This window comes from Gymnoscopelus microlampas (genome assembly GCF_963454915.1).
Source record: "Gymnoscopelus microlampas genome assembly, chromosome: 10".
Taxonomy (NCBI): Eukaryota; Metazoa; Chordata; class Actinopteri; order Myctophiformes; family Myctophidae; genus Gymnoscopelus; species Gymnoscopelus microlampas.
Window position 1 is genome coordinate 24,492,121 of NC_139947.1, and position 26,607 is coordinate 24,518,727.

At 40.3% G+C, this 26,607-nt stretch overlaps 1 protein-coding gene across 2 annotated transcripts; it reads right to left on the bottom strand.

The window, feature by feature from the left end:
• Positions 1-802: 802 nt before the first annotated feature.
• Positions 803-26,451, bottom strand: nt5dc2 (5'-nucleotidase domain containing 2). 2 transcript variants are annotated; one of them, XM_084068530.1, is made up of 15 exons: positions 26,116-26,451; positions 11,711-11,725; positions 11,541-11,599; positions 11,377-11,451; positions 11,029-11,084; positions 10,740-10,833; positions 8,761-8,889; positions 7,755-7,815; positions 7,215-7,317; positions 6,848-6,949; positions 6,306-6,387; positions 5,559-5,645; positions 4,618-4,758; positions 3,876-3,940; positions 803-2,806 (listed from the first exon to the last, which is right to left on the bottom strand). In XM_084068530.1, exons 1-15 carry the CDS (start codon positions 26,387-26,389, stop codon positions 2,545-2,547), a joined length of 1,605 nt encoding a protein of 534 aa, XP_083924656.1. In that variant the 5' UTR covers positions 26,390-26,451; the 3' UTR covers positions 803-2,544. The 2 variants fall into 2 exon arrangements, with proteins under 2 accessions (XP_083924656.1, XP_083924655.1); XM_084068529.1 differs by having other exon boundaries at positions 11,541-11,725.
• Between the last annotated feature and the right edge of the window lie 156 nt (positions 26,452-26,607).

Sequence of the window (26,607 nt, forward strand, 5' to 3'; positions counted from 1 at the left end):
GCATTCTCACCCTTTTAGAAATATCCGCAAAAAGTTTCTTTGTGGCAATTGCAGAGCCTCAATATAGGACCATCCATGTCCATGAATAGCCTACAAGCTGACAGGTTATTCCCTCTATGCAGCGGCCATTGTAGGATTGCAGATCTCTGACATTGTGGAATACCTGCAGAAACTCAGCAAAACATCTGTACCTGAGGCCATTTTCTCTGAGGTAATAAAGGAATGGTGGCAGAGGAAGTAGGCCATGCTTGAGTAAACAACTAGGTTGGAATGAACCCCACTGGCCACACGCTGCCAGTCTCATGCACACAGACTTGATGCTAAATCAATTGGGGAATTTATGGAAGAAACTATAATATTGACAAGAGATTACAAGAAAACAAAGTTAATCTTGGATTACACACACAAACACAGTAAAAATGGGTTTAAATAGCTTTCTCTTCCCAAAATGTAATTACGGTAACATTAAGCAGTAGAAATATAGCGATTAATTCATGTCGAGCCCCGCTGTGTTAATTGTCCTTTAATGTTCACTACCCCGGCCCGTTCGTGTGTGTGTGTACAGTATAAACCATGTCCTATGTTAGTGGGTTTGTCATGCCCATAGGGTCGTGGGTGCCCATGTTGTTGCTGATTTCCTGCTGTTTCCAGGTTGTCAGTATACTCATAATCCTCTCTTATGGAAGTTAGGCTACAGGTGACTCACGTACATTAATAAAGTATGAGCTACAGGTGACTCACGTACATTAATAAAGTATGAGCATTGAGGTAATACATTTTCACACATTTAGTAATTGTAATATACAATGTATAAATTCTTACTTTATTTGTTAAAAACAAATAATCAAGTTACAAAAAAAACAAAAACATGTATGGGCTTATTTAGTAACCACACCCCAAAAAAAGGGGAATACTGTACAAATAAGTCAAACATTTACATAATGCTAACAACTATGTAAACTCAACTATTGATTAATGCTAAACATATCATCGTACACAAAATTATGTCAAGAAGAAATTCTATTAAAAAAGCCTTATTAGTATACAATTTCTCCTTAACACTTAAAGTTGTAACAGTCTATTGCAGCATACAGCATGCATAGGCTACAAGACCCTGAACGTTCCATTGTGCGTAACATTATGCGCTGATCTTCTCTGAAAAGTAGGCTACATCATTCCATTCAGCACCTTACAGTCACTTCTACTGGGTCAAAGACAGACCATCTACCGGACGGTTGGCGTTACCGTCTGGACACCTAGGCTGTTAATCCAGTCTGACAGTGTGTCGTGGGTTCGACTCCCGATCCCGACGGCCTTTGCTGCATGTCACTCCCCATCTCTCTCTCCCAATTTCCTGACAGCCTACTGTCCTATCGATAAAGCCATAAAAGCCAAAAAAAAATCTTTAGAAAAAGACAGACCATCCAGTTTCTAATAGGTCGTCACTCTCGGCATTCATCAACAGCTATGTCATATGTGTCCTGTTGTAAGTAAAGTGTCTTTCACCTCCCTAATTATAAGTTGCTGAACATTATCAGCAAAATAGCTAAAGTAAATGTAAAACGGTGAATAGAGCTATTAAAGTATTGCACCTAGGCTGGCTGATATGACACACACCGACAGCAGGTTTTTTTTGTTTCCTTAGCTAAGTCCAAGACAAAAAAAAAAGAGACTAAAGGCTATCTCCGGTTTACGTTCTGTATCTGCGTGAAGTAGGTGGCCGTCTTTTTTAGCAGACCGGGTTGGAGCAGGTTGGAGTCTATTATTTTCAATGGAAGAGTGAATGTGAACACAGCTTCTGAACAATTTTTAACCCCATGGTCACTGGACTAAATATTGGACCCAATCGTCACAAGCCACACAATCTTCCCAATATATTCATGCTAAAATGGCTTTTTTCAGAGAGACACATCAGGAGAAAATCTACTTTATTATCGACCTTTCTCTGTCCCAACAAAACAGGAGAGATCGGAGTTCGCGAGATCAGACGGCCCCCCCTTCAAGAGACCATTTGTAGGATTTGTGTACCATTTCGTCTCTAGTGGCTCCACTTGGGATGGCGTATTTTTGATAATTGAATATCTTTGGCTAACTGTGGGCCGGGCCATTAACAGAGCCCTTTGAGATTGTCACTGTGCATAACTGTAGTCCAAGGTTTCCTGAAGGTGGAACAAATATGACCCTTTCATGTGCATTTCTGGTTCAAATCTGCTACCGATCCAATCAAAGCTGTAGGAAAATGAACCGGGTATTATAACATGATTAAGTCTGATTTATACTTTTTTGTACAATGGTGTCACGTGGCGAAAATAGCCAATCTACAAGCTCACAAAGTGTCGTATCGCGATGCGTTGAGCTTGTACTTCTGCTATGGTATTTTCTAAACATTTTGAACATTTTCACCATAATGACATGACAAAATGGGGACACCCGAGACAATACTGAGTTTACCTACAGACATCTGCAAGAGATCTATCTAAGAAAGCCTGGTCCAGTCACTCAGTCAATGTCAGATGTATAAGGAGACATGGAAAAAGCACCGATTCAGCGTATCTGTGCCATTTCCTCCAGGAAGGGTGTCTTCATGCAGCCTGTGCAGAGCTGGTCCATCCACAACGGGGCTTCATGCTGCAGGGGTGTGCGGCGTGGGTAGAAGGTGAAGGAGAGGTCGTAGTTCATCAGGCAGCTGATGGAGGCCATGTAGACGTCAGAGTAGCGACACAGACGACGTGAAAAGTAGGTGGGGTTGTGGCAGGTTCGAAAGATGCTGCCAAATTGAGGGTTGAACAGGTTTTTGGTCACAGCTCTGTCAACCGAAGCAAAACAAAATTAGAGGTAAATTCCCCTCTTCAAGTCATAATCAAATTCATAAATCACTTTATTCAATAATGCACAGGTAATGGGACATAAAACAGTAATACACTGCATAGTGATAAAGTGTATGAGAACCGCTAGGAATGTGTCTCGTGCACACACACACACACACACACACACACACACAAAAACAAGAGAGTTAACAGCAGTGGGATTATAGCCAATTCAATAGATTGTGCAAACAGTGCTAGACATTATTGTTGGGTGAGGGTATGCACTCATAGCAGTCTGATGGAGTGTTTGTCTTTCTTTTTTGCTGTTATCTGGGCCAGTTTCAGGAAACCACAGGCCTGCACTCCATGTGCTGTGAAGTGTTGATCTGCAATACTTTGATTATCCAATATCCACCAACTGTCCCCACTTCCTTGGTCAGTTGCTGCACTTCACATGGTCCAGTTAATGTATTTTTTCATGCTCTGTACATTCTGTGTATTGTGAGCATTAAGTGGTTTCCTGGTATATACTTTTGGGAAAGCAAGTGATGTACTGTACTACTGTAGCTGTGCAGGGTCAACATTGTAACATTATTTTCTTGCTCTCTTTACCCTGACATTAAAGGGACAAACACTTAAGCTGTTGATATGCATTTCTGTTCATTATTGATGATTATCATTGTCTACTCTATAGAGACAACAATTTTTACAAAACCCACATTTTAGGAAAGTTCCTGTGTGTAATTTGGACAGTCGCTGACGTTTCAACAATTCCTGTGATGCATTTCGCAAGCAAGTAATGGCCTGGCACGCCTTCATGTCAAGATGATTCATAATATTCTGAAAGATCACCATTTTCCCACGGCCAGGGTAGAGGGAAGTGTAAAAAAAAAAAAAAACAGGAAGTAAGGGGTTTTCATATTCACACATTTTCCCTGTGAGATCACTGGGCAGATTATTTATATTTTCACTGAGCAGAGTATTAATTGTTTTCGACACCATAATTGTGACTCGAGTCCAAATCATGAGACTCAAAGTCCACAACTCTGCCCTACGGTATGAACTTACTGAAGCTCTTCCCTTTCTTTCAACCATTCCTCCATAACTTTCTTTGCTTCTGGATCATGATGAACCTGCACAAGAAAGAAAAAAAAGAGTACATTTTGAATTAAATCTACTTGCCACATTCAATTACATTTGGCAAGAGTGAAGGAGTGAAGGGTTGCACTCAGAGTGACAAGATAAGTCTGTTTTTATTTGTCCATATGCCTAATGAATTAACAAATGCTTCGGCTATCCAGCCCTCGTCATGACACACACATTAAATGTATATTTCTTAGTAGGGGTGTGCCAATATATCGTCCTGTGATATATTGCGATACGTTTTCGTGACGATATGTATTGTTTTGGAGAGAAAAAAAATATCGTTTTGAAAAAATGATATTTACAATCATTATAATCAGGCATGCAAACAGCCCGAGGTGAAAAGGGTGACAACATGTTGGGTTTTTGTCGGGTCAGGTGTCACACTATTGCCCTATTTGGATTCAAAACGGCTATTGTAGCTGAAAAGCTACAAGTTTGCATGTCTGAATAATGCAAAAACAGAATTATTTGTTTGCATTTGCTTTTTTCTCCCCCATATATTTTCATAATAAAAAAAGTGCGTATCGGATCGTATCGAAATCGTATCGAAGTTGTGAGCCCAATATCGTATCGTATCGTGAAATTAGTGTATCGGCACACCCCTATTTCTTAGACATTTAACCTGTATGTAAGCAGTAAGGCTGATTGAACTCAGTGGATGTACCTGCATGCGTTCCACTAGTCCTGTAAGTGCCTGAAGCCAGGTCAGACTGAATGAATACTGTTGTGTGTTCACAACCCTCGTCTCCTCCTCCAGCTCTGGTACAATGGCCGCAGTCCTCCACCCGTGACGAAGCATCAAGTCCTACAAAACAACGAGAGTTGTGCATGTAGTCAGCTGGCATGTAGTCAGCTGGCAACCATGTACCAGGTTATATAGCTAGCCAGGAAATTGCTATAACCACATAATGTCCCATGGTCTCCATGTCCCAAATTAAATAAATGTTTATTAAGCAAATGTAGCCAATGAGTAAATGCTGGCAACACGATCACTGCTATCTCAATACTGATCACTTAGATATGTATAAATACACCAACTAGAAAGGTGCACTCCATGGAGCGCAGATCAACGCCAGCCTTTTGAAACAAGCTTGTAAATTAATTGTGTCTTTTAGTAGGCTACAGAGGTGGACATCCCCTGGCATGTGCAGCTGTAACGCACCTTCACTATGTCGCTTTTGTTTATCTCTATATATTGGATATTAGCTCTGGGCGCACACACATTCATGGACAATGGCGAGAACATAATCTCTGGCCCCGCCCACAGCGGGCGGAGATATCATATTAAAAATAATACAATCAGAAATGAACATCTAAGCAGGACATCTAAGCAGAACACCTCAAACTGTAAAGTGTTCTGTAACGTCATTGTGTTGAATTACATTAATACATTTCCCTTTTCTTGATAATTGTGAGTGATTACGCCGAGTGCAGCTGTCCAGTTTAGTGTGTTATAAAACCTGGCTGGTTTCCGTTTAGGGGACGTGCTAAAAGAGACTATAATCTACTCCTTAGATCAATTTATATCAATCACAGGTTTTGTTTCTACAGTGATCCAGCGTATGTAGCTGACACTGACACCAAATGGACAAAGTGTTTACTCACTGCCAAGTCACTGTACAGATGATCCCCAAAATAGAGCACCCTGGACCCTCTCCATCCCGTTAGTCTGAGGAAGTCAAAAAGATTCCCCTACAAAAGAGTAAAACCACATTTCAAAACAGCATGTTATAATTCTGGATCAATAAATAGTATGGTAGTTGCAAATTGAACACATCTAGAGCTAGATTTTTGTGCATGACTTTTACATTGGACCTGTTTACAGGGATATGACCCTGCATAGCCAAGAACATAGTCACTGATATAGGTAGAGCAGTGGTTCTCAACCTTTTTACCAGATGGTCTGACACCTGGAAATATCTGGCTTTCCAAATACCAAAATGTTGACCCAAGGTAAAATACAATAGCATCATGGTAAAGGTATTTGCATTTATAGTAGTATTTTAATAGTATTGTATGTTTTTATATTATAGGAGATTCCCTTTTGTACCACTAGAGGGGGCCTCGTGTACCACGTAGTGGCACATACCATAGTTTGAGAACCAGTGTGGTAGAGCATTGCAACATGAGTCCCACCACCAACAGGTCTAAAATGTCCAGTGGATTTACAGTAGTTCAGCTACTTAGATCCTTATAATAACTCACACAATCATTCCAACAGGGAATCATAGCGAAAGAAAAACTCCACCCTGGTCTGTAGTGTAAGCACAACCAATAGGAAACATTACTTTCCTTCCATACAATCTTTCATAGACACTAATGCAAAAGGGACTATTATCTCCATATCATTACCTGCTTGTAAATCTGACCCTTATCCAAGCTCTTGATCTTGTCCCATTGGAGGTCACCATTGGAATCCAAGCGTCTAAAAAGTCTGAGACAACATTTACAATGAAAATACTAAACATGTCGACCCTAGAACAAGTGGTCTCATCACGAGAACAATAATGATCAAATACAAGTTGATTTGTCCCAACTACTTTCCAAAAGCTCTTCACACAATGCTTTCTGTAACATGAAAGTCTGTTGCATAGATTACAACAGAAAATATGTCAATAAACCTGGTAAATAGTAAAAATGGTAAATAGTAAAATATGCTTAATTTGTATACTTTCATTCAACGTTTTTATAATAATCAGGATGGCAACTTGGTCCTTTCAACACACTTTATTATGTATTCTGGAGATTTACCTACTTCCTTATGACACACAAACATGAAGGACAACCAAAGCACATCAAATAATGTTATCAAGTAGCCTTGATTGAAGTAAGAGTTCTGATAATCCAGTCTAAATGCTAATTTCTAAAAACATTACGATGGTCATGGAACTTACTTGACAGAGTCGTTGAAAAAATTGGGCTTGTCAGCTTGGACAATAACAACGTCAAAGAAGTCTCTCCACTCTTTACCTACCATGTACGTCATCCCTTTGTCTCTATAAGAGGAGCAAGACATCATGAAGCATTTGTTTTTCATTGCATTGGAAGGCTGCCATCTATTGTCTATCTGGTACCCTCAATTTACAATTTACAGTTTTATTTTGTATTTTTTGGTTACTTTAGCCATCAGTATTTCTTCATAGTTCACAAACAGAGTTTAGTTTCTTTGACTAGTTTGAGCCGAGCTGAAGGAAACTTAGTTTGTATGCATAGATTTAATAAAAAAGCTGTATTTTTGTATTGATGAGGAAGGTCACTCACACAAAGCTGAAAGGGCTGTTGGTGATTAGGAAGACCTTCTTCCCACTACTGGCCAAGCGGTCCAGCACGGCATGCGTCTCATCTCCATGCGTTATATATTTCTCTGTAAAAGACAGAAGAGAACAGAGAAGCATCTCAGACCAGAGCCTGCATGGTCAGAACATCCTTCAACTAGCAATATGTAAACACTCCAAATCTGGTGACATGGAGTCACCAAATCTGGTGACTCCAAATCTGGTGACATTATCGAGAGACTCATTGTTAGAAACCAGAACCGTGAGTATGAGTCACAAAATCCTTACATAACTCCAATCCATTTCCTCCAAGCAATATGTACTTCGCTACAGCCTATTTCGTACAAACCATGAATCACACTTCACTACCTGAAAATAAATAAATGAACCTCATATTTCATTTGAAAGGTATTTCCTGAACGTTTAAAGGATTAAAAGGCCTCTTTCCAATATAGACTTTTTTACATTATATTTGCTAAAGAGATACAGTTAAATATCAAAAATGTTAACATGAGCTTATTCTTACCCAAATCCTGCATAACCCACTTGTACATGTAGCCTTGGATATGTACCATCGCAATCGCGTCCTGTGATCAATAGGATAACATCGATAAATTTAACAATGTATGCTTCCAACTTTATAAAGCAACAAATAAAATGTGAAAACTTGTTTAAAAGTTAAAGAATTCAAGTAGAGAGAAGCATGGATTCAAACTGTAGTCATTTCTTGTATAGCTCAGAGGTTCCCAAACTTTTCCATGTCAAGGACCCCAGAAATAGTCTTAGATCTACAAGCTCACAACGCATCGCAACACATTGTGAGCTTGTAGATCGGCTATTTTCAAATATTGTTTGAAACGTTTTGAAAATTTGTGAAACATTTTGACAATAATGACATGCCCACAATAGGGCCTTCAGGTTCAAAGTGGTTTAACTGGCCCAATAATCTTATGAATTAAATTTGAGTAAACAGCTCACACTTTGAAAACCTCTGCAGTAAAAGGCCTGTCACAAATAGTAGGAAACAATAAAATGAGAAACTACATCTGCGCCTGTCTTATTTTGGAGTGCCGCTCTTTGCACTTAGGTGTTTTTTGATTTGAGTTGTATAAATAGCTGAGCACACACAGGCACCGTTTTTTTTCTTTCTTAGTAGGAAACAAAATGTCATTCACTGCAATTAACAACGTCCAGCAGAGTAACAGTGAGTTGTGCTTTGTTCTTGATTAAAAGCTAATGTGCAAGCCTTGGCAAGCATGAACAGCCACGATCCATTTATCTTTCTTTCAGTTTGCCAGTTCCTGTCAAAGGGGTATCAAGAGACCACAGAGGAAAGGGTCAGGCTGAAAGAGGAATAAACTGCTGTTGGCATTCCAAATAAGCCTGTCTTACAAGGAAGTCAGCTTGTAAACAATAATCTCTTGGTTCCCAACTTTTTGCATGGAATAAAAATGTTCCCCCATCTCTAATCCAGCATAGTCACTGCGTTACTGCTAAATAAGATGTACAGTCTGATGGTAAATAAGACTTACTGAAACATCTTTGTAGAGATGGACAGGGTCATATTCAATGTTGTTGGATATAAAGTATTCGTTGGCAGCTGCAAGTAGAGTCATCTCCGGAATTGAGAACACATCCATGAACTGCTTAATCATGGGTCCCTATGGTAGAAACAAAGCGTCACAAATGGGATTGAAGGGATTTGAAAAAGGGTTAAACAAAGTAATTGTTCCAAGTCAACATCATAGGAAGAATCCAGGTGCTCCCTGATGATAAATCTACAATGACACCATTAGACTCTCAGCCATTATTGCAAATCTATGGCTCATCTATGATTTAAACACTAAAGTAAAAGTTGAGTGAAACTGCTGCACTTTCCCTGGCTGCGGCCTCTTCAACCTGGCAGTGAATAAAGTGCCTCATGGGGTTTTGTAATCTGATAAAAGCTAAAAAGCATGCAAATCAGTGTAAATGAACCAAAGACACATTGAAGATACCACAATCCCCACTGGGGTTACTTAGTGACACATTTGGCCACATCTAAAACCTAGATCCAAATCCAGTCCTCCTAAAAGAATCAGGCTATGTGAACAGAAACAAACACTGAGAATTTAAAAAAAGACTTCTAACTTAAAAATAGCTTGGGATGTTTAATATCACAGTAATAATCATCAGAACTTAGTCTGATGATAGCCAGTATGTTAACCATACCTTAGCGTCCCTCTTCTGGGCATGTCTTATTGTATCACGCAAGGAAATGATGAGTCATGCAATCACTGTTTGACGCAGTTGGCTTGGGCAATGTATATCTGTCATAGTTTGGTATATCCATATTTATATGTGTAATGATGACTGTGGTGTCAATGTGCAACAGCAATGAGGGACAGCATGTACTGAGGTGGACTATGACCGCACCCATCCTTTCTTCAAAACACTACATAGTACATTGGTGAATCCCACACAATGTTCTATCGGACATTGGGGATCTATGTACACAGACGGCAAAACATTTTAGTGATAAGAACGATAATTCCCATTCCCATCACTTTCTGCCCCTCTGTTTGCGTTCGCTCATGAGCAGCAACACAACCTTCTCCAGAGGACAAACAACCAGCAGCATGAACGTTTTTATTGTGGGAGTTGAGGATGGAATAAAGAACAACATTGTTTATAAAGACCTGCTCTATAGTCATTCAAACACGTTTGTAATAACTTTGTTTTGATAATTAAATAACATTCTGCATTCATGATCAATTCTCTAACGACTTCCACTTTTCAGAAATAGAACTGCTGACTACGTCTTTACAATATATATGATCAATACAATATAGATGATTACACTCAAATGTGATGGGGGAGGGGTACAGCCTGGAGAGCTTTCACGTACAAAGTTTTTTTTCTAGTTTGGTCAACTGTCCAATGTTTCCCTTGTCTTGTCGCCAAAGTTAATAGAGCATTGCATCAGGCTCAAAGAGGGACAATAAAACCAGAGGCAATTTAAGCAGCAACAAAGGGGTTAAATTAATGAAAAATAACAAACACAATTATTAACAATAATTGGGATTGCATTAAGGAAGATAATAAGCTACAATGATATATACATTGCAATACTACTTAACTTCAGTAGCATAACTTGGTTCTTAAAACCCTCACAATCCTTAATATCATATCCCATGAACATGCACACATTCAACCATTTCTGATTATTTTCCCTCTTCTGGGCGTGTCTTAACAGTACATCCATTGTATCACGCAGTTGGCTTGGGCAATGTATATCTGTCATAGTTTGGTATATCCATATTTATATGTGTAATGATGACTGTGGTGTCAATGTGCAACAGCAATGAGGGACAGCATGTACTGAGGTGGACTACTGTATGACCGCACCCATCCTTTCTTCATATCCCATGAACATGCACACATTCAACCATTTCTGATTATTTTCTGCATCTAGTCTTGAGTAACATTTATCCTGACAGACGAAATGCTTCTGAATGAGAGGAAGTGGTACCTTGCCATAGAAGCCGCTGACTTGTTGCAAGGGCACGTGTTGCGTTCCGCCGTAGAGTTGCAGCACTTCCTCATCAGGGACAGGCTTCAGTCCTCTGGGAAAATAATAGCATATTGTGGAAATGATTTTCCTCTTGAATCTATGGATGTATGTATCCATCCATCCATCTAGTCACTAGACTAGATGCAAAATATTTGAATGCACTTGATACTAGTGCAATCAAATATGTTGCATGATACACTATTGAATAAATACTTAAGATTATCCAAATGAACGGTTGGTCACACACCTGTATACAGTGCCCAGTTGGATATAATGGAATGCATCTATTTTCAGCAACAAACCCTACAAGACAGAATCCAATAATATCGTCATTGTTTATTTCAAAATGATAATTATAATGATTTGATTCATATAGCACTTTTCAAAACAGTTTACAAAGTGATGTGCGTACAGCAGTAGAGGATTTTGTACAGGTGTGTTTTACTTTTGAGGAGTGATTTAAAATGTGTGGCACCAATTTAGCACACTATATCCTCAGGTAGGGCGTTCCATAGTCTGGGGGCTCTGTGGCAAAAAAAGGGGCATCGATGTGAAGGAGAACACAGTCAAAATGTATTAATGAACTCTGACTTGCCTTTTCAATGTCATAATGAAGGCCACGTGCAGCAAAGTTTGGGATGTAGTCATAATTGCTGATTCCTTCAGGATACTGTTTGAATACATGTGGTTCACATTAATGATGGTGCCAGAACAGAAAGGACTTAATTAACATATTTTGGATTAAAATTGTTTGCAAACCTTGTAGTGTTTAATAAGGAATTCTCTAGCTTTGTTGTAGATCATTGTATCCAGTGTGTCTGAATACAGGGCCAGTGTGTAATCATAATCAAAACCATAGATGTCCACTTTCCCCAAGTCCACCTCATTGTTGGCATAGATGGTAGAAGGATTGAGCACTTTGCACTCACCTGGTGGAAGGAGATCTGTTTGGGGATCGTTTGGACCAGTTGGTAAAAAAACACATCATTTTAGTTAATGCAGCAATAACCATAACCACTTGAACCTTGCATTGTCAAAGGTATTTAGCAAAACGGTTAATTTCATCATTTGATGTGTGATATGCTGCATGTATTGAATTTATACCCCTTAACATGTTTGAGCAAAGCACAGGGTTTAGCTCTTTTTCTAGCCCTAGAATGTCTGTGATCTTACATACATTTCATGTTTTCCAAATACACAGCCATAGATCGGTTCCCGCCCAGTTAGCAGACTGATCTGGGCGTGGGCGGCATAAACCTTCACAGCGCTGCTTGTGTACACACCCAATAAGTCATTTCTGCAACTTGGAGTCAGATATTGTCCTCTAAATTCATATCCATTTGAAAGTTCTGGCAGGAAATGTGTGTTTGTTAAAACATCTCCACGAGATTCACTCGGACAACATTCTCTGTCAGCGACGGGGCCGGACCTGAAATGACTGCTGGACTGAACGTATGAAAACTTCCCTTGGCAACAGTCTGTGTTTGGGAAGCACAAATGTATGGGGCACACAATTGACAGGTGCGTTGTGATATATGTGGGGAAATTAATCACAACACCTGTCAATTGTGTGGGGCACACACTTCATTAGTGTGCCCCATTAGCATACATTTGTGCTTATTTGGAATATATGAAATGTATGTAAGATCACAGACATTCTATGGCTCTTTTTCCATATTTTCATATTTAATATGAGTGTAATTTTCAATAACCATAATAACAGCGCAACCTAATTAACATGAAATTATCTAAATAAATGTATGGTATTTGCCTTTATGTAAAGTGGAAGATTACTGAGCTACACAAAGGTGACTTAGTTAAGTTGTATAAACAAAAAGAATCCCTCCAAAGTATTTGACTATAAAGGACAGGTGTTGCATGACCAGGGGCGTAGGACCAAATTCTGGGCCCTGGGGACAAAGATTCACTGTGGGCCCCCCTATGATTTTTTTTCCCTTTAAAAAAGATGTGTATTTTTTTTATTTTTAGGCCCCCCCCCCCCCCCCCCCCCCCCCGTGCATGACACCCGTGTCCCTACTCCCTATGTGATGCATTGCGAGCTTGTAGATCAGTTATTTTTGGCGAAGATATTTGGTGCAGAAATGCAACTACTAGACTAGACTAGTAAGGGTTTTAAGTGATTGATTGGTTTAATTATTGTGGCACAATTATAAACATGTACCCTAGTAGTCTAGCCCCATTTGGAACCTCTCCCTCCGCTGTATAGCTCCGAGATGAGGTTCCACTGCGTCGGGTGCCGGAAAAGTGCGACACCGGCGAAAATTGGCCAATATAGTTGATTCTTACCCTTTTCCGCCCTTATATCCAAAAGGTAAAGGTCAACCCCCTGCTCTCAGATGTATTACATTTTAGCGGTCAAGAATATTCTACCGATGGATTGAAACAAGCGTTTAAATCGCTTTTTTTAGTCAGCCTGTGCTATGTTTTCCCAATGCAACCTTAACGGGAGCAGTACTGCGTATGCGGACTGGCCACAGGCCGACTAAAAGAAACGATTTAAACACTTGAACATGTCGGGTGTGTAACCGAGTGCGACACCGGCGAACGGTGGCCAATATTGTTGATGCTTACCCCTTTCCGCACATTGTATCCAAAAGGTAAAGGTATTCCCCCCTGCTCTCAGATGTTTTACATTTTAGCGGTAAATAAAATGTTACCGACATGTTCAAGTGTTTAAATCGTTTCTTTTAGTCGGCCTGTGGCCGGTTACACACCGGCAGTTCGACACACCGGCAGGCCGACAATAGACTTCCATTGTTCGGACTAGCGGTGTTTTCAATTTATTTTAAAGACGTTGCCAGTCCGACAGTCAAACACCGGCAGTCCGACAATAGACTTCCATTGTTCGGACTAGGGGGGTTTTCATTATTATTATTATTATTATTATTATTATTATTATTATTATTATTATTGTTATTATTATTACCCTTATTATAACAATAATTATTATTATGTATTATTATTTTGTCCCTGAGTCCCGATGAGACTATAGACGAATCCATGAATCTATGCTAGCCTATTTTTTTTTCATCAATTATGATTGTATTACCACTCAATAAAAGGATATATGTTTAAATGTAACTTTCGGATAAGTGCGCATCATGCATGTGTTGTATAAGTCTGTAATTTGACCTTCACTTTGTTGCCCAAAAATAACTGATCTACAAGCTCACAACGCATCACAGCGCGACGCCGTGCGAACTAGAAGATCAGATATTCTTGGAGAAGCACTAGCAGATAGGAAACGGGTACAATTACGGATGAAGCATCCATGCGCAATTTGGAGACTCTAGCTCTCCAAATAGCCACACGGTGCATGGTGCATTGATGTGACTCTTCCCCCCCCCCCCCTTCCCTCCGAGTGACTGCAGGAAAGTGACCCAACCCCCCGACCACCATAAACCGTATTTTTTATATTCCCACAACTGTAGGAGAATATAAAACAAATGCTGGTCGTTTATTATAGGCAAATTAACGCCCGTCGGGGTCCATTTGGTTCCATTAGCGCCCGTCTAGGCAAATAGCCTAAAGCAGATACTCCATAAAGTATTATTGTTGTTAATATTATTTTATTATTATTAGCATATATTTTTATTATTTTATTACTGTTGATATTGTTATTATTGATATTATTATAATGATTGATAATTATTATGACGTATACTATGCAGGTCTGGGGTCCGTGTGTGGCTCAAAAATACTTTGAACACTTGGAAGTATTTATACTTTGTCATAAGACAGGGTCGCGCAACTAAAATAGCCGATCTACAAGCTGACAACATTGCTCCATCATAGTTTGACAGTGACGTAATTTTCACTAGAAATTGCCTGTTCTCTCAATAGATGAACCGCCTGTACGTGCAGTGGTGTACTTATATTGTTATTATTGCTATTATTATTATATTATAGCGCATTGGCGTGAGTGCACTCCCACGGACGGTCTGTCTGTCTGTCTGTCTGTCTGTCCATCAGTCTATCTATATCTCCACAAGCTTTGCCAAAAATAGCCGATCTACAAGCTCACAACGCCCCTCTCTCTCTCTCTCTCTCTCTCTCTCTCTCTCTCTCTCTCTCTCTCTCTCTCTCTCTCTCTCTCTCTCTCTCTCTCTCTACCAATGTGGAGCCTAGTAGTGTTGCCAGATTCTGCGAGACAAATCAGCAACCAAGTCTATGAAAACTAGCCGCGACCACCTGTAAATGCACTGTTTATTTCACACAGTACTTGATTTTAATAAATGAACCCAGTACATTTTACTGGGTTCAAACTGACACAAAATGTTGATTTATTCATTCTGATCTGTTTGAAAAATAGAAATATAGGCCTCTCTCTTATAGGCCTACATGCCTCCTTTTAATAAAAGCCCGGTACCCAGTTGAAACAAATACAAGCCTGGGTCACTATTAGAGGATTTACTATTGTGTATTAAATATGACCGTGTGCGTGCGTAATGACGCGCAGATAAGCAACGATGTTAGGTAATTGTACCAGTTGACAGGTGTGGAAAACACTGGGGGGCTGGGGGGGGGGCACCAGCGTGTGTGGGTCCTTGTCATGCCAAGTCATGCCAAAATTTGATGTATAGGCTACTTGTCTGCAGTACACAGCATTCCATGCGCTTTCTCTCTCTCTCTCTCTCTCTCTCTCTCTCTCTCTCTCTCTCTCTCTCTCTCTCTCCCTCTCTCTCTCTCCCTCCCCCCCCCCTCTCTCTCTCTCTCTCTCTCCTATGGGGCCCACCGTCCACGGCCAAATACATATCATTTGTGTGGCTCCTGACATGAAGGTGCCCCCCCCTCCTCTGAGTGGAACAAGTGGCACTGTCCATGCTGCTGAAGTATAGCCTACACTGTAAATAAAATAAAATAAAGCTTTGCGCCATGCAAAATGAAAAAACGGACCGCACGTCAGGGGGAAGTGTGTGTGTGTGTGTGTGTGTGTGTGTGTGTGTGTGTGTGTGTGTGTGTGTGTGTGTGTGTGTGTGTGTGTGTGTGTGTGTGTGTGTGTGTGTGTGTGTGTGTGTGCGCGCGCGCGTGCGTGCGTGCGCGCGCGCGCGCGTGCGTGCGTGTGTCCTCTGGGACATATGAATTCTGTGACGGTATACATTACTTATTGGGTTTAAATCCTTTTAGTATACCGTGTATCTGAACTGTACTATCATGTGATTTTCCTATGCAAACTGCAAATTAAGTATTCAATCAATCAAGGGCGTTGCTGCTTCATACTTCCATGGAATTATGACAGCGTTTGTCTTGCGTTTCCCTGTGTAATTTACATTGCCTGTTATGTTTATTGATCTCATAACATAAGTTATATCAAAGTAGGGTTTACTTTAGTAAAAGTATCAATACTGCAATGAAATAGTCTACCGTGTTACAAGTTAAATTCCGGAATTAAAAATGTACCAAAGTACCTAAAGTAAAAAAACTAAAATGTTTGAAAATAGTAGATGTAGCTACAAGCTCACAAAGTGTTGTGATGCGACGCGCATTGACAGCTTGTAGATCAGCTATTTTCAAATGGGCTATGTATAAAATAGCTATAAAGTTTTTAAATATTTGCAGTGGAGTAAAACTACAGTATTTGCCTCTGAGGTGTGGAGTGTAATAGAGATAATTGGAAATACTCAAGTAAAGCACAAATACCTCAAAATTGTACGTAAGTGCAGTACTTGAGTAAATGTACTTAGTTACTTTACACCACTGAGTAGGGTGACACCGGTGACGCTGGTGCCAATTACCATATATTCATTGCAAAGACTATTGTAATATAAGCTAAAAGGTGTGAAAACATTAATGGTTAGACCGCCTATTATTATTTCTTAATATTTCAAGAGGTTATTCAACTCTCTCCAATTGTCTTTTAAGCGCACGTAATTTGCGGCATGCTTTAATTTGGTTAATTTCATCACTAAAGACAGACAGGTCAGTGCCATAGACAGTTCCTCATCACTAAAGACAGACAGGTCAGTGCCATAGACAGTTCCTCATCACTACCGACAGACAGGCAGTTCAGAACCACAGACAGCTACTCATCAGTGTATCACTGTTAAATGATGAGGTGAGGCTACAGTGCATTGACTAGCAAATGATGTTAACATTGTACATTGAGAATCTCTAGGGGGTCTGCACGTGATTTTTAATAAATATTCTCTAAAACACATTCTAGAGCGTTGGACTGTGCAAAAATGTTGACTAATTACTTGACTAATTACCCCAAGCCACCCCCCCCATTCCCAATATTCTGACTGTCCAATGTTGGCACCCCTGACCCTATCAGTGTTATTTCCTTCTGCTGTGTTCACTCTTATCGATAGCTTAAAAGGACTGTCTATCAGAGAATTCACCCTCTCCCATCCATCTCATGCAGACATGGCTTATATACAGGTGGCAAACAGCCGGGGAGGGAAAACCCTCATCCTGGACAGTTATCGGTATGTCCGAAACAAAGTAGGCGCCGAAAAAATATATTGGCGTTGCGCCCAACGCGGGTGCAATGTCTACTTGCAGACACGTTTGTTCAATATAGAGGCGGAGGACCCCGCCATTGATGTATTGGGGCCTCCTCGAGACCATGGCCACGCGGCGGAGGAGGATTTGGTCGCCACCACTGCTCTAATTGAGCAGATGCTTAGGCACGTGGCGGCCGATCCTACCCTCCCCGTTAAGCGGGTGTACGACCACGCGCTGACGCAGGCTGCTGAAGTGCGGCACATGCCGCCGTTCAATTCAATTAAATCAAGGCTGGAGAGAATGCGGGCCAGCCTGATGCCTGCCATCCCCCACACCGTGGATGAGGTCCTCGTGGAGGGCGAGTGGGCCTTGACCTGGGGGGGGGACAACTTCCTCTCGAAGCAACACCGCCGGCATGGCTTTCTGGTGTTTGGCACCGATGAAAATTTCATCAAGCTCAGCCAGTGCAGCAAGGTTAGAACCACTCTTCCATACAACATCCTGTCATTCAAATGAAATGTAGCCTATGTATTAACTATTAAATATTATCAATGCTTGAACAAGCTAAAAGGTGCTGCATGGGACCGAATGTTTTTTATAAGAGTTTTCTGCAATAATATGATCTAATTTATATCAGTATGAATTAAATGCAATTTGAATTTTGATTTTAGATCTTTATGGACGGCACGTTCAAGACCTGCCCACGGCCGTTCGTCCAATTCGTGACGATCCACGGCCTCTACCTGGACAGGGTGGTGCCATTTGTGCTCATCCTGATGAGCGGGAAGACGGAGGTGATGTACCGGGCTGTCCTTCGCCACGTCAAGAGGAGGGTCGAGCGACTCACCCAAGAAGCGTAAGTGTGTGTCACACAAAAGTGTTGGCATCAAAATGTTCTTTAAGTAGGCCTAACAAAAGTAAAAAAGTACATTTGAGCAGAATGTTCCATTTCACAAGTTCCAAATATTTTGTTATATAATAGCAGATCTACAAGTTGTGAGATATCTTACAATGGCTGAAATGTATATAGGGCTGAAGTATTAATGTATTTTTGTTTTTGATAATAATCTAAATATACAAAGTAACTAGTAACTAAAGTTTTCAAATAGTGGATTAAAAAGTACAATATTTCACTCTGAGATGTAGAAGTTAAAGTGTTAACATTTGGAAATACTGAAGAAACTGAAAATACCTCAAACCTTTACACCACTGGAATTAAATGCTGATCCGATCTTTAACGCACCGAGTGGAAAATAAAACCAGCCCTTTAAATGTCACCTGTTGCTAATTGAGCAACTTCAGCACCATGGACAGCGAAACAGGGTTAGGCTTGGACAGCCGGCTGACACCTTGTGAGCTTGTACATCTGCTATTTTCAAAAAATATATATACATTTGAAATGGGACATTCTGCACAATTAGTACTTTCTACTTTTGGTACTTTAAAGGTATAGGGTAAATGATTTACTTTAGTTAAAAGAAGTGTTAAATAGCATATTGTGATAGTCATTGCTATAGTGTTTGTTCAGTAAAAAGAGTCTCCCATGTCTCTCCAGCTCTTTGTTAAACTGAAAATGAACTAAATTATGTTTACTAAAGAGCTGGAGACCCCTGTGACCAAACAACTCATAGCAATGATTACTAAGTAAAACATTTGAGTATTTTTTCCAGCACTGAAAACAAACACACACACACACACACACACACACACACACACACACACACACACACACACACACACACACACACACACACACACACACACACACACACACACACACACACACACACACACACACACACACACGAGCAAGCACGTGTGTGTGTGTGTGTGTGTGTGTGTGTGTGTGTGTGTGTGTGTGTGTGTGTGTGTGTGTGTGTGTGTGTGTGTGTGTGTGTGTGTGTGTGTGTCAATGCTCACTGTATCTCACTGTACCTGGCTTTTTAATATGTTGTGTAAACTAGAATAATCCTTATTTATCCCTCTTATCTACCATCTATCTGTTTGTCTGTGCGTCAATCCTTCCATCCCTCCCTCCATTCATCCCTGTACAAGATGGAGCCCGGAATCAGTCCTAACGGACTTCGAGATGGCCATGATCAACGCCTTCCATGCTGAGCTGCCAACAACGGCCACAAAGGGCTGCTTCTTCCACCTTTGCCAGTCGCTTTGGAGGAAGTTGCAGGACGTTGGTCTTCAAGGTCAGTAATGGTGTATTAACAGAACACAACAAACAGTCATTTTGTGTGATTTCTTCACAGGATAAAGAACAAATTATTAAAATGTAGAGGTGTTGTAGGTTATGTCTGGTAGCATGGCTATATGTGAGTGAAATGAGTATACTGTTACAGATAAATCAGCATGAGATGTAGGGTAATGAAGCATATTATAATTGTAATTTTAATAATAATATTACCATTCATTGGGTAGAAGGTTTTTGGTTATTTTGTGAAACACATTACTATTGAGTGCTGAGCGCTTATGAAATGTATTTTAGTAAGTAAGTAAGTAACTTTTACTTCTTTTGCAGTTCCATACGGGCAGGACAGGCTGTTGAAGGAGTGGGTGAGGAAGGCAATGGCCACAGGCTACCTTCCGGTGTTGTTCCTGAGGCAGAACTTCCGCGGTTTTGTCCGAGCCCCCGAAACCCGCCTGCTGCTCCGCCGCTACCCCACTTTGGGTGACTTCATACAATATTTTGAAGACACCTATGTGGGTGAGCAGGCCCTCTTCCCGCCTCCAATCTGGAGTGTACATGGCCGTCGCTCGGACAACCGGAGCAACAACCGGGTTGAAGGTAACAATGTATTTACATTATTATTATGAGGTGTATTAATATTATCATTATTATTAATGTATTATTCCAAATCTGTTCTATTTGCACTGAGCAACGTTGTAATGAAATGTCAATAGGCAATGTGCTATGGGTGCTGCATGTATAGTTCTTATAAATCTATGATTATTTCAGGTTTCCATCACAGATGGAACAACAGGGTGGGCGTGCGGCACCCTTCGATCTGGCTGTTTCTGCGAAAGCTGAAGGACGAGCAGAAGTTGGTGGAGACCGTATGCGGCATCGCCGAACGCGGGTCTCCACCACCTGCCCAGCGGCGAAAATGGAGGCAGCTGGAGAAGAGGTTTGAGATTTTCTTTATACTATAGAATAATGAAATAATAAAAGGCTGTAGTAGGCATGGGGTTGAGGGAGCAGGTGGAGGCTTTGGCCTAAGAGCTTAGTCATTTGAGGAGCATCGTCAGGGGGGAAGGAAAAGTTTTATAGAACTTATTGTGCACGACAAAAATGTGTTCCCCTAACATTAATATTATATTAATTCATTACTAATATGAATTAACTTGTGATTTTCTCAAACAGGCTTCGGAGGCTCGAAAGGCAGTACCGGCGAGGAGTGAGGACCCTAGACCAGTATTGGAGTGCAGTTTCACACTGCATTCACAATTTTGTTGGCTAGGCGTTTTTTTTTTTCCCCCTTTACTTTAGTGGAGTGTTTTAACCACTTTTGCCCGTTTGGGTATTTTTATTTTCAAAAAAATGCACGGTACTTAAGTACAATTTTCATTTTTTTTTACCACTTTAGCCCGTCCATCAAATACAGCGGTGCAAAGTAGGCCTAACAGTGCGGTACTTAAGTACAATTTCGTTTTTGTTTTTTTTTTACTTTATAATCACTTTAGCCCACCACTGTAGCCCGTCCATTAAATGATCAAGTAGCGGTGCAAAGTAACTACATTTACTCAAGTACAGTAATTAGGTACAATTTTTATTTATTTTTTACTTTAGTGGAATAATTTTACCACTTTAGCCCATTTGGGTAATTTTTATTTATTTTTTACTTTAGTGTAATAATTTAACCACTTTGGCCCGTTTGGGTAATTTTTATTTAGTTGGTGGAGTGATTTGTCTGTTTGATTACAATAACGAACGAGACTCCACCTTGTTAACTAGTTTCGTGCTCCCATGTGGTCGGCGACTAACTTCTTTTAGAGGGACAAGTGGCGTTCGGCCACATGAGAAGGAGCAAAAACAACAGGTATTTTTTACTTTAGCGAAGTATTTGAAATGTTCAATACTTTTATTTCTACTACTCCACCACATCTCAGAGGAGAATTTTGCAATTTTACTCCAGTACAATTATTTGAAAACTTTAGTAACGAGCTGCAATCTTTTCATTATATTTTAATTATTACAAAACATACATTAAGCACTTTAACCCCATTGAAGCGTTGGGTAATTCTTTAATGTGTTCTTTAAATCCCGTAAGTTGTTATAATTTGCAATAGAGTGGCACTTGGGTGATTTTTTTTCCCCCCGTGTCTATTTGTTGCCTTTTCTCTTGCTTGACTGTACATATTTATATTGTGCCTTACTGCCTTTAATCTTCATCTGTACACATAATCTTTTGGGAACTACTTAGAAATGTGTTTAATACATTAATTATCATCGTTGTTATGTCAGTATCATTTTATAATCTGAAGTGTTATTTTACTTCATACTTTGTGCTGCCAAGGCTTATTGTCATCCACATTAGGTTAATTCATTTTGATTCGACTGTATTGTTTATACTGTATTTATTTTCATGTGAAATTATCATTGCTCAGCAATCATAGTTGTTGTGTCTGCTTTGAAATAAACCCCCCTCTCGCCTTTTGAAAAGGAAATGTTTTGTTGCTGTGAAAGTTGCTTAGTTATACTTTTGTGTTGTGTGGGAATAGACATTTGACCATGCAATATGTGGTGTAATATATATTATAATATATTATATATGCTCTGTTCTTTTCAATGCCAAAAGCTGTATTTTTAAATGTCATGTTATATTTTTTGCCTTTATTTTTTTTTAAATGTCTTCCACCTCATTTGTCACTGAGCTGTGAGAGCACATATTGCAGTATTTGGCTCAACATGACCCTCTCAATGCTGTTGAAATACTTTGTGATTATGGAATAGACATGATGTCCCCCACACTTGCTGTTTGGGTATAAACATGCCGGGTTTCCCAATGAGATGGTGCGTAGGGACTGCGGGTGGTCCTTATGAAGGGTCTTACATCCACATAGGCTGTGCGTCCACACAGGCTGCGCAGATAGCTTCGGGAAACAGCACGCAAGTCTTTGTAGCCTATAGTGCTATATATATGTATGTATATATATATATATATATATATATATATATGTATATGTATATGTATATGTATATGTATATGTATATGTATGTATGTATATATATATATATATATATATATATATATATATATATATATATATATATATATATATACATATATATATATGTGTGATGTTGCTAAGTTTTCAATGTAATGGGTACCAGAAACATTTTATGGGTCCCCAATTACCCCCCCCCCCCCCCCCCCTCCTATCGTTTTCTTTGTTCTCAATCTCCATATCGTCTATGTGTGTGTGTGTGTGACTGTGTACATTATATCCTAATGCAGTGGATCTCAACCTTTTCAGGCAGCGACCCCCCAAAATAATCATATTTGAACTGGGGACCCCCCGAGGAAGCACTTGGAATTAGGAGTTCAATTTAGCATTTAATTTAGTTTGACTCAGTTCCACAGATACATATTGTGAGAATAGCAGATCTACAAGTATTATTTTTTTTGGTAAATCCGATCTACAAGCTCACAACACCTTGCTTGTAGATCGCTTCTTTCTTATATTATTTCACAATTCTGCCCGTATTTATTATAGTATATTTTGTTGATTAGTTTTGATGCAGTAATAGTCTTTTTTCTTTTCTTTCTTGAGGTATTAAAAATATCTTAAAAGTCCTTAAATTGTGCCTTCACTGTCATCTGGGGACCCCCCCCCAAAATCATGTGGGGACCCCCCTGGGGATCCTGACCCACAGGTTGAGAACCACTGTCCTAAGGTACATTCTATTATGCTACTTGTTGCATAAACTCAGAATACAGGGTACAAACTACGATATAAAGTTCATAATAATACTATGAAAAACTCATATAGGAGCAGAGATAGATAGGAAGTAAAGAGCAACGACACTTTGTGGAAGGGGGGAGAGAATGTAAACGGAACAGAGATATTTGTTTAAGAAAAGTAGATGTTTGGAACAGTATTTATTGCTCTGGTGTTTTCTTCTTAAAAAGTGGGATTCCCTTCAAATGATTTATGCTTGTGTCGTACCGTGACGGTGTTTCGGCTCGCGGCTCGGTTTGGCTCGCGGGTGGCGACCCGGCTTGGCTCGCGGGCCGGTTCGGCGCGCGGGTCGCGGCCCGGCTTGGTGCGGGTCGGTTTGGCGCGCGGGTCGCGGCCCGGCTTGGTGCGGGCCGGTTCGGCGCGCGGGTCGCGGCCCGGCTTGGTGCGGGTCGGTTTGGCGCGCGGGTCGCGGCCCGGTTTGGTGCGCGGCTCACTTTGGAGCAGGGCTGCGTGGCTCACGGCTCGCTTTAGTTGTATGCGTCCCGTGGACGCAGTGACGGTTGGTTTAATGCGTCCTTTATTAAAAAGGTGCATCAGAGACGCAGGACGCAGGGCTAGCAGCATCTCAATATAGATAGATAGATAGATAGATAGATAGATAGATAGATAGATAGATAGATAGATATGGAAACATACATTACAAAGGGTGTTCAAACTGCTGCCTATATAGGACAGCACTACATAGGCTGCGAAGGGGTCAGGTTTGCTTCTAAATTACTTCGTACAGGAGGTCTTACGTGCGTGCTGTTTAAGCCTGTTAGGCAGACACGTAACAGCACCGTGGACTTGAGAACCCGGCCTTTACGTTTTTGTATTAATCCAACCCATTATAGTCTAGAGCAGTGCGCAGTGCGCGCTTTGAAGACGTGACACCGGTCCATGCACATTCGTGAGAGATAGCCTGGCAAGATCTGCAAATGTATAGATCTGCATTACTGTTATAGGACTTGTTGAATGATTAAGCATCTTAACATTGTAAATATGTTATAAATATTATTTTTAAATCGCTTGATTTTAATTGCTTTATGTCACTTGGAATGATTTGATAAATGAGGGCGCAGGAGCGCACATGTCCTTCCACATTCCAGTAGCCTTGAAATGTACCTGAGCAAAGAGTCATAATAATAATAATAATAATAGCGGAATAATAACTTTATTTTATTATTTTGTTGTTTAGGCCTACTCCATTAAGATAACAAATGGCGTTTATGCTCTTTATTTGCCCACCTTGGCCTTATGGACTTGTTTCTTTTATGAATTGGCTACATAGAAACACATAAAAGAGTCCGTTGATCTATAATGCCAAACCTTGCTAAATATAATATTCAAATAACGGACCGCAAATAACAGACCGCATTTAAAATAAGATTTCGTTATTTAAATATTAAATTAAGCATTCATTTGCGACCATGCATTAGGCTATGGCAAGCATAATGAAGTTGACTACTTTTTTTGTAGCCATTTAAAATAAGATTTCGTTATTTTAATATTATATTAAGTATGACTGATATACCGAGCCTTCCAGTGGCTATTGAGGGGATTTTTAATGCGTTTTTTAATGCGTTCCCTCGAATTACTAATTCAAATCATATGTTCTGCAAACACTTAAGTTGCTATAACATATAAGTTGCAAGGTAGCCCGTCTATTAACAATAATAATAATAAGAATAATAATAATAATAATAATAATAATAATAATAATAATAATAATAATAATAATGATAAGAAGAAGAATTACAATAATTATTAATCATTATAATAATATCAATAATAACAATATCAACAGTTATAAAATAATACAAATGTATGCTAATAATAATAAAATAATAATATTAACAACAATAATACTTTATGGAGTATCTGCTGGCTATTTGTTTCAATGAAGTTGACAGGCCTAGAATTGGCCTGTAGATGTTTGGCTACCTTTAACAAATACAGGTCATGATGTTTAAGCTTTATTATAATAATTGGAGAGAGTGCTTTGCCGTGCACCACTGGTGCTGCCATGCGCACGAGGCGCTCCATGGTCGGAATATTAGGATGTCCTAATGGGTTTGAAATGGCAGATCGGAACATTATTTCATGCCAGTATTTGATCTCTTTATTGGTTGTTAGGTCTTGCATTTTGGGTTGTTGTTTGGGTGGTTGACTGTAGGTTAGGCTACTCTTTCTTTATACTGTGTTTAGTTAGCCTCTTTTACTATTTTTTTATTTCATGCAGTCGTGCAGATGTGAAGCATTTCTGTTGCACATTATATGAAAAATAGTTGCTCAATCTCTCTTTCGTTTGGGGTGTTTTTGTAACCCCAAAGGGCTCATAATGGAACCAAATGGACCCCGACGGGCGCTAATGGAACCAAATGGACCCGACGGGCGCTAATTTGCCTATAATAAACGACCAGCATTTGTTTTATATTCTCCTACAGTTGTGTGAATATAAAAAATACGGTTTATGGTGGTCGGGGGGTTGGGTCACTTTCCTGCAGTCACTCATCTCCTAGTTCGCACGGCGTGGGGGGGGGGGGGGGGGGTGTCGGACTGGCGATGTGTCGGACCCCCGATGGTTCGGACCCCCGGTGTTTCGGACCCCCGGTGGTTCGGACCCCCGGTGTTTCTATGTGGAGGTGTTTCGAAATGGAAAAGCGCACCCGTCGCACTCTGCCGGCACCCTACGCTGTGGAGCCTCATCTCGGAAGAGGGAGAGGTTCCGATTGGAACTACTAACCCTATTCTAGACTAGAGAGTAGAGACCAAATCAAAGTGGTTACAAATACGCCAAAAGGCAGCTTTTTAAGTATTTCAAACACAATGCAATGAAATTCAGTGTTGGAATTAAACCATGTGGAAACACGCACCTCACAAAACAAACAAACAGAAACAATCAAACACCTACCGTGCACAAGTCGTTTCAGTTCATTGTACTTTGCCCACAACATAGTTTGTGTGTCAACCTTGGGAACAGAGTAAGATAAGTTTGCTCGCCCATGTCTGGGTGTCAGGGGAGGTTTAACGCTGGATGAACTGTCTTTTGTCCCATGCTCTTGTCCATGTTCCAGAGCTGTTCCCGTGGACTCATGAGCTCCTCTTGACGCCACGCTCATACCGAGGGCCCGGCTGCTGCTCTGCCATACCGTCTGGCCAAATGTCCCCAATGTCCTGCACGACATGTCACTAAAAAACAAACTAATGTTTGAACAGATCTCCCTGCCAGTCTGCCACGTACAGTAAGTACTAGGCTACCAAAAGTAACCAAAACCTGCCAGTCTGCCACTAACTTACTGGAAGCAGATGTGGGCGGAGGCTACAGCCGCAGCTGAGCGGTTGTTTAACCAATGGCATTGTGGCATAAAGTAAATTCCACTGATAGTGCATTTTAATTGGTTAC